The sequence below is a fragment of the Eublepharis macularius genome, chromosome 12 (genome assembly GCF_028583425.1).
Source record: "Eublepharis macularius isolate TG4126 chromosome 12, MPM_Emac_v1.0, whole genome shotgun sequence".
Taxonomy (NCBI): domain Eukaryota; kingdom Metazoa; phylum Chordata; class Lepidosauria; order Squamata; family Eublepharidae; genus Eublepharis; species Eublepharis macularius.
This window is the reverse complement of record NC_072801.1, coordinates 17,846,884-17,860,244: the sequence shown is the minus strand read 5'-3', so window position 1 is coordinate 17,860,244 and position 13,361 is coordinate 17,846,884. Positions and strand designations below refer to the sequence as shown.

The following is a 13,361-nucleotide window of genomic DNA, read 5'->3' as shown; positions in this document are numbered from 1 at the left end:
GCAAACCTCGGCGAGGCTCTTGCAGGCGAAGCCCCCGCAGCCACAGGCAGGGCGAGGGACGAAGAAGCGCCTGTGCGGAACGGCGCCTCCCGGGCCCGAGGTCCCAGAGGCAGGCCGTGCTCGCATCTGTAGGAAAGAGCAAGAGTCCAGTAGCACCTAGAAGACTAACAACATTTGAGGTAGGGTGGGAGCTTTCGAGAGTCACAGCGCTCTTCTTCAGCTACAGCTAGAACTGGACTCTTGACTCTTTTCTACTGCTAGACAAACACGGCTACCTATCTTGCTCTCATATGTCTTGGTGCTGGTTTTTTTGGAAATCTGCGTTGCAGTTTTTAAAATACTGTTTAACGTCTACTTACTTTTATTTCTAAGCCACCTCTCTCACCAGTAGGGACTCAAGGTGGCTTATATAATTCTGCCCTTCTCCATGTTACCCTCACAACAACTCTTTGAGGCAGGTTAGGCTGTGTGTGTGTGTGTGGGTCTCAAGATCACCCAGGAAGCTTCCATGGCAGACTGGGGATTCGAACTGAGGTCTCCCGCATCCTAATCAGACACTCTTTAACAGCTACACCATGCTATGCCACTCTGGTTTCTGTTGCAAGTCCCTGAAACAGTATTTTTAACTACGTATTGTCATTACACACTTGTTCTAATGTCTTATTTTTTAATCTGTTCACGATGCCCAATTCTCTCCCATCCTAATTTTGCTTTGGTTTTTTTTTTGCTTAACATACTACCTGCAATGAAGAATTCTGGTGAACTCGTCTACTTTGTTTCAATTGGATCTAAAGGTTGGAATTAGGGATCTCCCCCCCCCCCATTGACCCCTGTGGCTGTTTACAATTTCTGTCTATTTTACCCCTTTGCAGCTATCGTAGCAGTTCCATCTGCAACCATGTGGGGTTGCTATAAGCAAACACCTTCTAAGGAATGTTTCTCTCCCAGATGCAATAAAACTCAGCCTAATACATACAACAAATAATGCAATAAAAGTGGATTACAGAATTAGAGAACTGTGTAATAAAAGCAATATATTTCATCTGATCAATGTGATGTGAAAGAGCTCTACCTGTGACATTGGAGAGCCACTACCAGTCAGAGTTGACAGATGAAGGGTCTGACAAGAGTACCAAGAAGCTTCTTAAGAAATTATTGCATTAAAGATCCTGGTGGTTGAAGGAATGTTAATTTACAGTATACAGCCATACCTGGCCAAAGCCAGTTGCCTGTATAATAAAGCGGATTTATAATGTGGAAAGTCTTTATTTGCAGCCAACCTTGTTAGATTTGTGGAACAGGCTACAGGGGGAGGGCTGAAAAACTAGCTCAAGTGAGGAAAGCAACACAACCGCCATCAGGGATCAGCACACATTTCTCTAAACGTTCCTTGACTCAGAGCTGCGGGATAAGAGGACCACAGTTCCCCACATACCCTTTGGCCCAGGTTCTCGGACCCCAGGTCAGAGTTGAATCTACTCAAGTCTCTGCACTCTCCTTACTTTCCACACCAATTACCCTCTTTCTATATCCTTGCATTATTTGCAGGATCCCACAATTCTTGCCTGCATATCTCAGCCTTGGAACAAGCAATGGTTGCTTGGCATTAATGTGGGGGGAAAGGAAGAAAGTCTGTGTTCAAATTGCAATCTATTACAGTACACCACCATTCCCATTGATCGCTCCGCATGCATACAGCCATCTGCACGTGCCCTACCTCTGGACTTTATTTAGCACATGCCAGTGCTAGGGAAGCTATATCCTTGTGTCTCTTCCTTATAGCCACAAATCCATCTCTCTCTATATATCTCTATCCATGTATCTCTGCCTGGTACATTTTATCCCACCCTTCCACAATGGAGTTCAGGGTAGTATACATGATTCTTCATCATTTCATCCTCATAACAATCCTGTGAGGTAGGTTAGGGGGAGAGCACCAATGGGCCAAGATCAGCTAGTAACCTTCATGGCAAAATCTCCCCATTTAGAAATGTATTTGGCATCTTCTGCCCATGATATGTTCTGCTGCAGATAACTTTCACTATGTGTCTCAGCCCTTCTTCTACTTGGAATCAGCAGTTATAAAATTTCCCCAAAGGGGATATAAAGGCGGATGGATCTTCATTCCTGTTTGCATCTGATGAAGAAAGCTTTGACACACAAAAAGCTTATAACTTGACATTTTTTGTTGGGCTCTATGGTGCCAGTGGACTCAAATTTTGTTCTGAAAAATATTTGGTACAGGTTCATGTTGTTGTTGAATATATTGATTTTTCCCACAAAAACTAACTGGGATATTAAATTCTTCTAAATTCCAGTAATTCTAATTCCAACCTGGAAAAGGCAAAGAAAAGCTCAGTTTTTAAAAGATTGGATATTTAATTAAGTATATTTATAATACAAAAAGGCAAAAATCATGAAATTAAACTTCTGCAGCAGTAATTTCTAAATCCCCACCACAGAGGGATATAAGAACATCTACACAAATGCCATGAGTGGGTGGTACAATGTTCAAAGGCATCCATGCTTTGCTTACAGGATGATGAATGGTGGTTGTCCAAGATCTTCATTCTATAAATACTTCTACATGTTTTAATTATTTGCATACATAACTGTGTGCAGGATCAATGCCCCTAATTATCAGGGCAGAAGTGCTAAGATTCTTTCCAAACCAGTGTTTTTATTTTAGAAACTGTAAAAATCCCCGCCCAGAAGTTATTTTAATTTGAATGACTGCAAATCTTTTATATCACTTGAGATGCAGGCTGTACAGTATAAAACTGAAGCATGTATTTGGCAGAGATGTAGCTTAATCATGCAGTGCGGTTCCAGGGAGGCACGACATTCTTCAGTGAAATTTTTTTTCTCTCCCAATGACCAGGATGATATTCCCTTTTGATTTCCACCATAAACGGCAGTAACAGCCTTCAACAAATCCTAAAGAGGGGAAGGTGGGGGGGAGACAACAAAAGCAAATAAGTTATTTTTCATACAATTCCTTTTGAGAAATAAGAGAAATTATTTCGCATTTTTTAAAAGTTGCTTCATGAAATGAACAAGACATGCAGGCTTTGTGGCATCTTCATTTGGACTCGGCAACAACCTAATTTCACGGTTTAAATAGACATTTTCTTCTTGATTACCACTGGTACTTACATTCACTTTCACAAAGTGTAATACCAATAATTAGTCAAGCTCTTCTTAAGTTTCAATGAGTCGCCTCTTTTATGATCACTGGATTTCCTTGCCTCTCAGTCAAACCATTCAGCCTTATCAGTCTTTTTAAAAAAAAATTCTAGAACTCCTGGGATTCAAAAGCGATCATAGTAAAGAGTCCAGTAGCACCTTTAAGATTAACTAACTTTATTGTAGCATAATTTTGCAACTACAAACACGGCTAACTCCTTTGTCTCTAAAAGCTACCATGTTCTTCTCAAAGGATTAATACCTTCTCACAGGGTTCATGTAGTCATGACTCATGAGATTCTGTTTCTTGATATTGTGGGCGGGGCAGGGTGGGTGGGTGGCGAAATGGAACAGTCACTCTAACTCCTGCAAATCAACAGAAAAGAGCAAGAGTCCAGTAGCACCTATAAGACTAACAATTATAAGACTAACGAAACTCATGAAAGTGCATACTCTACCACAAATTTTGTTAGTCTTATAAGCGCTACTGGACTCTTGTTCTTTTTTAGTGCTACATACAGATTAACACAGCTACCCATCTAGATTATGCAAATCTGTTTACATTTTGATGCCTTCACAAATTTAAGTTTGCAAAAGTTAAGGAAGAGAGAACAAGAGCTCACTTGTAGATCTCAAAATACAGAGAAGTTTACTGAAAAGATTATTTGGAAAGTGAATTGGACACCTAGAAGCTGACTGTTAGCCAGAGAGTCACGCCTTCTGCTTGCTAGGAGGCAGAGCCAAGCAAATGCATTCAGCATCAGTAGCAGTTTCCAAGCTCTTTTTGAGAGCAACCTCACATGCAACTCATCCTGCAGTAAGTGATCCCAAAGATTACCAAAGGATGACTGACACAGTAACAAGGATGTGGCTCTCTAGAGAAAGAGCCACCGCCTGAGAATCCAGGACTGAGGGAGAGACTGAAAACTAATTCTTCGGACAGGAGCAACCTCCATCACTACTGCTCCTGAATGAGATGGGACACATTAAGTCAATGCAAAAGTTACATAGTAAGAGCACAGAGCAACTGACAATTTGTACTATACATTGCACTATAGTCTATAGTATCTGTACCTTTACCAAAGCATCTTTCTGAAACATTTCATTACATTGCAGCCCTAATTATCTGTGTAAAAGTCCTCCTGAATAATTCAGTTCTGCATAGTCCGAGGAAAGCCAGGCGAGTGGGAGTCTTCCTAACCTCATTGGATAAGACATTCCATAATGTGGGAGCCACAAGAGAGAATGTGTGTGCATGGCAGTTGTTGAATTTCTGGTAGTTGAAAAGCCAAAGCTCAAGGAGATAGAAATAAGTATTTATTAAAATTATTAAAACAAGCATATATTGATAGATGTGTTGTAAAAAATCATGAATTGCTATTTAGTATGTGAAAAATTAGAATATTTGATTTAATAATGTATTCGTTTGATTTAATAATGTATTCGTTTGAACTGGATACTGCATGGATATTATGAAATTAGGTATATACCATGTTATTGTAATGGTCAATGTGGGGTATTATAGATATATATTCTTTGAAGCTATGTGCACTTTAAGAGGACAAGCAGGTCAATGAGCGTGTGGTTAAATACTGCAGAGCAGCCAGGGGGCCCCACCCAACTTGTAATGATTACTCTGTAGCCTGGATTTGAGAAAGATTTATTGGAAGAAATTGTAAGTCCACAACTTTTTTTCTTTATTGTTCTAAGTAGAAATGCCTTTGAGTAAATATATCACTGTTGATTATATAGAAAAATTGGCCAGAAGAAGACAAGACTCGAAACGAGCCTATAACAAAAGAGCCGGCAAAGCTCGTAGTCAACATCTTTGAAGTACCGCTTCTACTTCACCTCATTGGAGGAAGACAAGCGGCTTGTGTATATTCCATGCCGAGCGATTCAGTGTGCTCTAGAAAGGCAACATAAAAACAGAAAGGACGTACATAGAACAACACAACAATTTATGCATGATAAATATTATTGGGAACTGGACTACGTGATTATTTGTATGTAATGAATTGGAATAGATACGTATTGTGTGTAACACAGGAGTGAAATTGACATTCTATATATGTTTACAGGGTGTTTCATTGTAACCCCAATTTCTATCTCCTTGAGCTTCAGCTTTTCAACGACCAGTTTTACTAGGAGGTTTCCCTCTTGAGTTGTTGAATTTCTACAAGCATTTTATATAGAATAGAATTCTTCTGGTGTTTTTCTGTGCTGGTGTCAACTAATCTTTGTTATAGAGGCAACAAAAGCACTTGCTCTTGTTAGATGAGAACCTGATCTTGAAAACACAGAGATTCTTGTTTCACTTCCAATAAGGTTTGAGCGGAACCCTCTTTCTGTATGTAACAGAGAGCCACGTTCATAGCGTACTTTAAAACCTATTTATCTTTACAGATCAGTAATTTAATTTTTATATTACTAAAGTACTCCAAGTATTATTGGTAAAGCAGATATTGTCAAAGTATAAAGTACAGCATAAGGGCTGGTGACTGCTTAACAGAGCCACTTTACATTATAAGTTTTAGAAACCTCACATCATTTTTGTCCTTGCAATCTACTGGGCAGACTCAATAATGTTTGAAGCTTATCTTATTTCAGCCCATTGAACCTTACTCCCAAGACACAGATCCTCGTAAACAAGCAATGTCATTAATAGCAGAATCTGAGTCCAACAAGATTTTCAGGACATAAGCTTTCAAGAGTCAAAGCTTCCTTCTTCAGGCACCATTCAGATACCAATATAAAGAAGGGAGCTTTGACTCTCAAAAACTTATACCCTGAAAATCTTACTGGTCTCTAAGGTGCCACTGGACTCAAATCCTGCTGTTCTGCTGCACAACAACGCAGCTAACTACCTGAAACTAACATCATTAACACCCATTATCTATAATCACTTTTGACCCCTTTTCAGCCCACCCAAGCACTTATACTGCATATGCTTCTTTGTGGCTCCTCCTGGATCTACCTGCAACCTTCGAGACAGTAGTGCATGTGAATACAGTATGATGGCATAGGGTGGCACACATTGTGGGGGGAAAGCCCCACTGAGCTCCAAAACTTGCTGTCAACCTAACCCGCCTTACTGGGTCTTTGAGAAGAAAGTATAACCAGGATCCACACAGATCTTCACAGATCCTATAGTTTTTTTTTTTACACTTACAAATGTAACATGAAACCACATATCACAGCCAGGTCCACAAACTGAAACATAAAAAACATGAATCTAAAAATATGTGGCACCGTCATGGTGCAAAAATGTAAATCCAAGGCACAGATCCTCATGAATTCATATGATTTTTTACTTTGAAACAAAATAAAAGCACTGTCATATTACAGATCATGTCTTACTCTATAGGTAGCACCCAAACAAGCACGCATCCCCCACTGCTGGCTCCTCCGTGTCACAAAAACGTGGTGCGAAAGCACGGATCCTCTTGAATCCTCTTCAAAGCATGGATATTTATGGAGCCCCAACATTTCTATATGTTGTCCTCCAAAACTCACCATCCAATCCTTCAGCGTGGCCATGGACCCAGATGGCACCACAATCTTTGGCTCCACTGCTTTGTGTCACCAGCAAACCTATAAAACATGGATCTAATGTACAGATCCTTGTGGGTCCTCAGGATTTTTACAAAGGGGCCACCCAAAACTCACCATACAATCCCGTATCATGTCCATAGCCACAGACTAAACTGCAAAAATCACCCGCCTACCACTTTCTGGCAGTGCCATAGTGCAAAAACAGGGTGTGGGTAAAAGCCAGATGCTGATTACTTCAAACGAATCCTCACGAATGCATATGAATGTGATAATTTCATTTAGAGGACCCCATATAGAAATCTTCGGGCTCCATACAAAGACGTTTTGGTGCCATGGCAGCACTATGAAGCAACGAGTACATGATTTTTGTGGTGGAATCTGTGGCAGAGGACATGATAGTATCATGAGTTTTGGATGACCCCTGAGGGTCCATGAGGATCTGTGGCTTGCATCCATGTTTTTGCAACTTGGCAACCCCACATAGTGGTGGATGTTAACATTTTTGTGGTTCAATCTATTGGGATGGACATGATATCTTATTGGATGGTGAGTTTGGGGTGACCCATGTTTTTGCATTGTGGTAAAACCATGACGCATGGAGTACATGATGATTTTGCTGCTGCCTGTAGAGTAAGACATGATCTACAATATGACAGTTTTTAAAATTTTGTTTAAAAGTAAAAATCATATGAATTCATAAGGCTTAACAAAGTGGTGGGTACATGATTTGGGGCGGGGGGGGGTGCAATTTATGGCATTGGACATGATATGGGATTATATGGTGAGCTTTTGGTAACCCTGTGAAAAAATCCAGAAGATCCATGAGGATCCGTTCTTTCAAACCACATTTTTGCACTGTGGTAGCACAAGAAAGCAGTGGATGCATGATTTATTTATTTATTTGCAGCAAACTGTAGCTAAAGGCATGACATGGGATTGTATGGTGAGTTTTTGGTGGACCCATGTGAAAATGCATGAGGACCTGTGCCTTGAAAGCAGAGGATGTGTTGAGCATCCTTGCCTTGAAACCACATTTTTGTGCCGTGGTGGTCATGAAGTGGTGGGTGGGTGATTTTCGTCGTTCATTCTGTAGCTATGGACATGACTGGATTCTACGGTGAATTTTGGGCGACCCAATGTAAAAATCCAGAGGATCCATCAAGATCTGTGTGTTATGCATTGGGCTAGCTTCGAGGGAAACAGGGCTCCTCAGATAGCCAATCCTATTAGGAATTGGGATGTTCGCAACCAATCACTATCCCTTGGACGGGAGCCAATTGTAATCAGGTAAACATGTTGCCTTTTGTTTAGAGCATGCAAATGAAGGATCCTAAAGCCCGCGCTCTTATTGGGCAGTTACGGACTTGGGGGTGGAGTTGGGAGTGTATATATTGCGGACCCCTGGGGGGGGGGGGCTGTTGTTCTTCTCTTGTACAATAAACTATACTATGAGCTGAAGTCGTGGTCTGGCTGAAATCACTTGCGGGGCCAACCCCAGTACGTAATACTGTGCTTTCTATGACATTTTTGTGTCATGGTGTTTCCACTGAGGGATGGGTGCAGCATGATTGTTTCAGCGCTGTCTGTGGACTAGGATATGATCTATAATAGGACAACCTTTTCTTTTTGTTTCAATATAAAAATCATATGAATTCATGAGAATCCGTTTAAAATCATGTAGATCTGACTTTTACCCACTCCCGGGTTGTGAGGGTGCTCAGGGACCAGCCTCTCGCTGCCTCACTTACCTCAAAGAATTGTCAGGAGGGTAAAATGGAGAGAACAATGAAACCTGCAGGATTAGTTTCTCTCTCTTTTTCTATAGTAAAGAGTCCAGTAGGACCTTAAAGACTATTGTAGCATATGCTTCCAAGAGTCTATAAGATTTCATAGTCTATAGAGACTATGAATGGTTATCTCATTATCAGAAGTAACTGCCTTTCAGGCATTCCAGATTCTGCTATGGGGGGGGGGGGGGGGTTGTGTGTGTGTGTGTGCGTGCGTGCGTGCGTGTCACACCCAGCCTGGACTGTGCACTCCCCCTCTTTCATCACTTTTGCAACTGATCTGCATCTACACAGCCCTCGCTCCCTGCAACCTCTCCCCCCTCCCCACCTATATATCTCTGGCCAGTTTCTCCATACCCTCCATGCATCAGACGAAGAGAGCTGTGGTTCTCGAAAGCTTATGCTACAATAAAGTCGGTTAGTCTTTAAGGTGCTACTGGACTCTTTGCTGTTTTGCTACTGCAGACTAACACGGCTAACTCCGCTGGATCTCTTTCTCTAACCTCCCTCATCCCTCCACTTCCCCGGAGGCCGAAGAGCCAAGCCGCGCCCGCGTTTTTAGGGAGGGGACGAGCCGCGGCCACCTACCTGGCGGCCTGAGGAGGCAAGAGCGCCGCCTGCCTGCCGCCCACCTGCCCGCCTTCCTCGCCGGCTCCTTCCCTCCTCAGACCGGCTGCAGCTCCAGCTCGAGGGCGGCGGCCGAGCAGACGACTCGGCCCCCGGCGGCGCTGCCCTGAGGGCGGCAGAGGGCAGCGGAGAGGCGGCGGCTGAAGGCGCGGACGCGGACGCTGACTGCCCCGCGGCCCCCGTCGGGCCGGGCCGGCGGCGGGCGGAGGCCCACGTCGTCCTGCAGCTCGGCCGGCGGCACCTCCAGGTTGCCCACGTACCAGAAGACCCACCAGGCCAGGCTGAGGAAGACGCCGATGCCGCCGCCGTAGATGAGCAGGTCGGCGAAGGCCACGTCGGCGAAGACGCCGCTCAGCAGGGCCGACAAGCCCACCGCGTCGAAGGCCAGCGCCAGCCAGAAGGAGGCCGCGCACCGGCCCAGCCGCCCGCCCTTGGGGTCCGCGGGGCCCGGGCAGGCGGCGGCTGGCATCACGACCCCGCCAGCGGCGCGAAGGCAGCGCCTGGCACCGCCTCACCTGAGGCCGGCCGCGCCCCTGGGCAGGTGGCGGGCGGGGAAGGCGGCTCCTCTCCCCGAAGGCTTCCGCGCCCCTCAGGCACACACGCGGGGGCGAGGAACATGGGGATGGCGCCTCGGCCGGTTCTCAGGAGCGCCCGGCAGGGAGAGTGGAACAGAAACACGAAGAAACGCTCGGGCGCGCGAAATGGCGCGGGAAATAACCGACGCAGGAGCAGGGGAGCCCCGGAGGGCGGCCAAGCGCCCCTTGGGGCCTTGGGGTCGCGGGCCACAGAGATCCGTGGGAAGGTTCAAGGCGGGGAGCCCTGTTAGCCTCTCTGCCGCAGCAGAAAAGAGCAAGAGTCCAGTAGCACCTCTAAGACTAACAACATTTGCGGTAGGGTAGGAGCTTTGGTGAGCCACAGCTCACTTCAGATGTATCTGAAGAAAGCTCCTACCCTACCACAAATGTTGCTAGTCTTATAGGCGCTACTGGACTCTTGCTCTTTTCTACTGAAGAAAGTGACTGCTTTGGGATGTGGACACCACAGCTTTATACCCCACAGAGGTCCTCTGTAAACCTCACCTTCTCCCGGCTCCAACCTCCCAAATCTCCAGGAATATCCCAACCTGGAGCTGGCAACCCTAGCAGCTGCAAGGGCATCTCATTTCCCTCTCCCCCAGTATTTCCTCTTTCCCTTTCCTGAAAGCCCCGTAGCTTCTCCCTTTCCCCTGCTTCCTTCTTTCCTTTCCCCCCCATCAGCCATCTTACCTCTCTCTGCCCTCTGTCCAGCTTTCCCTCCCTCTGGTAGCCTCTCTGCAGGAGACAGTTGTGTGGGGCCAGCAGCTGGGTTAGGGCCACTTGCCTGGTGGAGAAGTTGTGGGGAGCACCTCAGTTTCCTCTGCAGCCACTTCCCCACACTATTTTCTCATTCTCTCCCCTGGCAGTCTCCGTATCCTCAACCTTTCCATGCTCCTCTTTCTCCTTCCCACCCACGAACTTTTTACCTAACCCACCCCTGCTTCAATTATGTATTATTTATTTATTTACTTCATTTATACCCCACCCCTTTTCTGCAATGGAACCAATAGTAGCTTACAGCATCGTCCTCCATTTATCCATACAACGATCCTGTGAGGTAGACTAGGTTGTGTATTATATAATTGCCTTTTTATTCCAGTCTTCCTCCAAGGACCTCAAAACTGGCTGAAGAGACATCTTAATTTTCACATTTTTTATAGATGCATGTTTTCTCTGACTGCACAGAGATTTCTGAATAAACACATTTCTCACATAACATAGTTACACACCTTTTTAGTGCACTTTTCCTCAAAGGATTGCTATACCCATATCTGTGGAAACAGCTTCATTCTCATGTTTTTTATTTATGTACAAGTGTGTTTTCTCCCCCTTCTTTCAATTAGCACCTCAAAAGTATCTGAGAAGACAACATCCTTCGATGGTTGTTGTGGGTTTTCCGGGCTGTATTGCCGTGGTCTTGGCATTGTAGTTCCTGACGTTTCGCCAGCAGCTGTGGCTGGCATCTTCAGAGGTGTAGCACCAAAAGACAGAGATCTCTCAGTGTGAAACTACAGTGTGAAACTAAACGTCAGGAACTACAATGCCAAGACCACGGCAATACAGCCCGGAAAACCCACAACAACCATCGTTCTCCGGCTGTGAAAGCCTTCGACAATACATACAACATCCTTCGTCTTTTTCTCTCAAGGCACTCAGCTTGATCCAAGGGTGCCTATTTTGGACCAATGGATTACAAAAAGACCACACACACAAGTTCCGTCAAATAAGAATATGAAAGCATTTTTATTTCAAGAAAAAGAAGTGTACATTCGCAACATATCAGCAATCTCAATAATTACCCATCTGGAAGATGGAAACTCAGACTAGTCACCTAGGTATTTCTATTCAAATTAAGACCATGATTTAAAGTCGTCTTGCTATTTTGTAATGCTGATACAAATATGAGAAGCTTTCAACAAATGGCCAACAAAAGCAAGCTGAAAATATTTGCTTTTAGACAGAATGGGAGAAATACAATATTCACATTAGGCAAAGGTGGTTTTAAAACACAGATGATGGTGTCAAAAAACCCAAAGTAAAATGGAAATGGAGAGTTTGCAAACAGCAGCCCACATAAAGCACAGATGTTAAACATTGGGTCCTGTACTTTTCCTTGCATGCTTTGTCCTTAAAAACTCATCATTCCTTCTGGTCTGCTTAACAATGGGTAGCCACACCATTCCCATAACAAGAAACATCAGTCCAACAGAAAGACAAACAGGTCCCACAGCAGATGGAACACCTCCAGCTTGGGCGAAATACAAGGCAGAGAGGACAATCCCACCCAGAAATAACAGGAGTCCAATGGCTGCAAGTGTAATAGGCCTGTTATGATACGGACATTTACTCCACACTCTGGGCAGAATGGTCTCATTTTTTGAGGCATCAGCAAGAGATGTAGATACATCTTGGGTGGTGAGTGGGTTTGTCAAAGACATTCCAGAGTTTACGGTATTTCCCAAAGAACTGAGGGCCTAGGGAAAAAATGACAGAGAATAGTTCATTCACAAAAGGAGATGGCATGGCAAAAAGCATCAGTTGCACCCTTCAGGCTAATAAGGGGACTGTTTAAATTCATAATGCACAAACTCTCAGGGTGTTTCTTATTTCATCAGATGCTAAAAGGACTGTTAGCAGTAAAGGGAAAGTTTCTTAAAATTGTTTATCAGTGCACTCTACTGTGTAAAAACTAACAAGGGCACGTTTGAATAATTACTGCTTGATAATACATCTGTAGTCCATGTAACATACGCAATTTATCCCCAACAGGGTTTGCTAACAACAAAAATAGCTGAATGTGGCATTAATGGTCCACTATTTTGGTGATACCGCAATCACTTCCAGCTGCCTCGTTTGCTGAACAAGCCATTTTCCAATATATTTCGGACTATCATAGCGCTTTACAAGCACCATTGGTTTCAGCTGTTGAGTGGTTAAAGCAGGTAGTTTTGGACAAGCTCACTGTGAGCCCAAAGTCCCCCATGCCTGGTGTTCCCTGGTGGCTGGGAAGCACCACCCCTGTATCCAGTTCTGAAAGGAAGTTTCAGTTTAAACATTTGATGGTTGTAACAGGCTTGGAAACAGCATGAAATAAAAATAGCAGCATTGTATTTTCTCAGTAATTCTTAGAATGTTCTTATGAATCAGGCAATGAAATCCATATATTGCAGTTGCAGGGTAAGTTGGGGGTCTTATGGGGCGGGAGGGGTGAGTTGCAGGGACTTGCATGGCCAAAGAGCCTCAGGGGACTTCTAATGGCTTTAAGCTCAAACCCTATACTGGCTGTTGTGGGATTATTTTTCTGAAACACCGGCAATCGGTGCATTGGAGCTTTTGAAAACATTTACACAGTTATGTATCATTTTGTTTCAGAGGAAACTACATAGCATGCATTAAGAATTCAGATCTGTTAGGAAAATTCTCACAACCAACAGCAGTGGGTTTTTTCCCCCTGTTAAGATCAATTAAATAGTCACAATGCTATCAGCAAGATTTTGAGCTCTCTGTATCAGCATCAGGCCAGATGTGGAGCCTTTTTCAAAGGAGGGGGAAGGGGAGGAGAAAAAGATGTTTTGGGTCACAATGGAATGTATAATTGTAGCCTTCAATGGAGTTAATGGTGCTGGGTGAA

The 13,361-nt window shown here is 44.1% G+C and overlaps 1 protein-coding gene across 2 annotated transcripts; it reads right to left on the bottom strand.

Moving 5' to 3' along the window:
- Positions 1-2,359: 2,359 nt before the first annotated feature.
- Positions 2,360-9,659, bottom strand: LOC129340178 (transmembrane protein 238-like). Of its 2 annotated transcripts, XM_054994798.1 has the most exons (3): positions 9,117-9,659; positions 6,703-6,780; positions 2,360-2,937 (listed from the first exon to the last, which is right to left on the bottom strand). In XM_054994798.1, the coding sequence occupies exon 1, from the start codon at positions 9,622-9,624 to the stop codon at positions 9,193-9,195; it is 432 nt and encodes a 143-aa protein (XP_054850773.1). In that variant the 5' UTR covers positions 9,625-9,659; the 3' UTR covers positions 2,360-2,937; positions 6,703-6,780; positions 9,117-9,192. The 2 variants fall into 2 exon arrangements, with proteins under 2 accessions (XP_054850773.1, XP_054850772.1); XM_054994797.1 differs by lacking the exon at positions 6,703-6,780.
- Between the last annotated feature and the right edge of the window lie 3,702 nt (positions 9,660-13,361).

Bases quoted from the DNA above. Each gene is read 5' to 3' on its own strand.
- LOC129340178 (XM_054994798.1), bottom strand. From the start codon at position 9,624: ATGCCAGCCGCCGCCTGCCCGGGCCCCGCGGACCCCAAGGGCGGGCGG.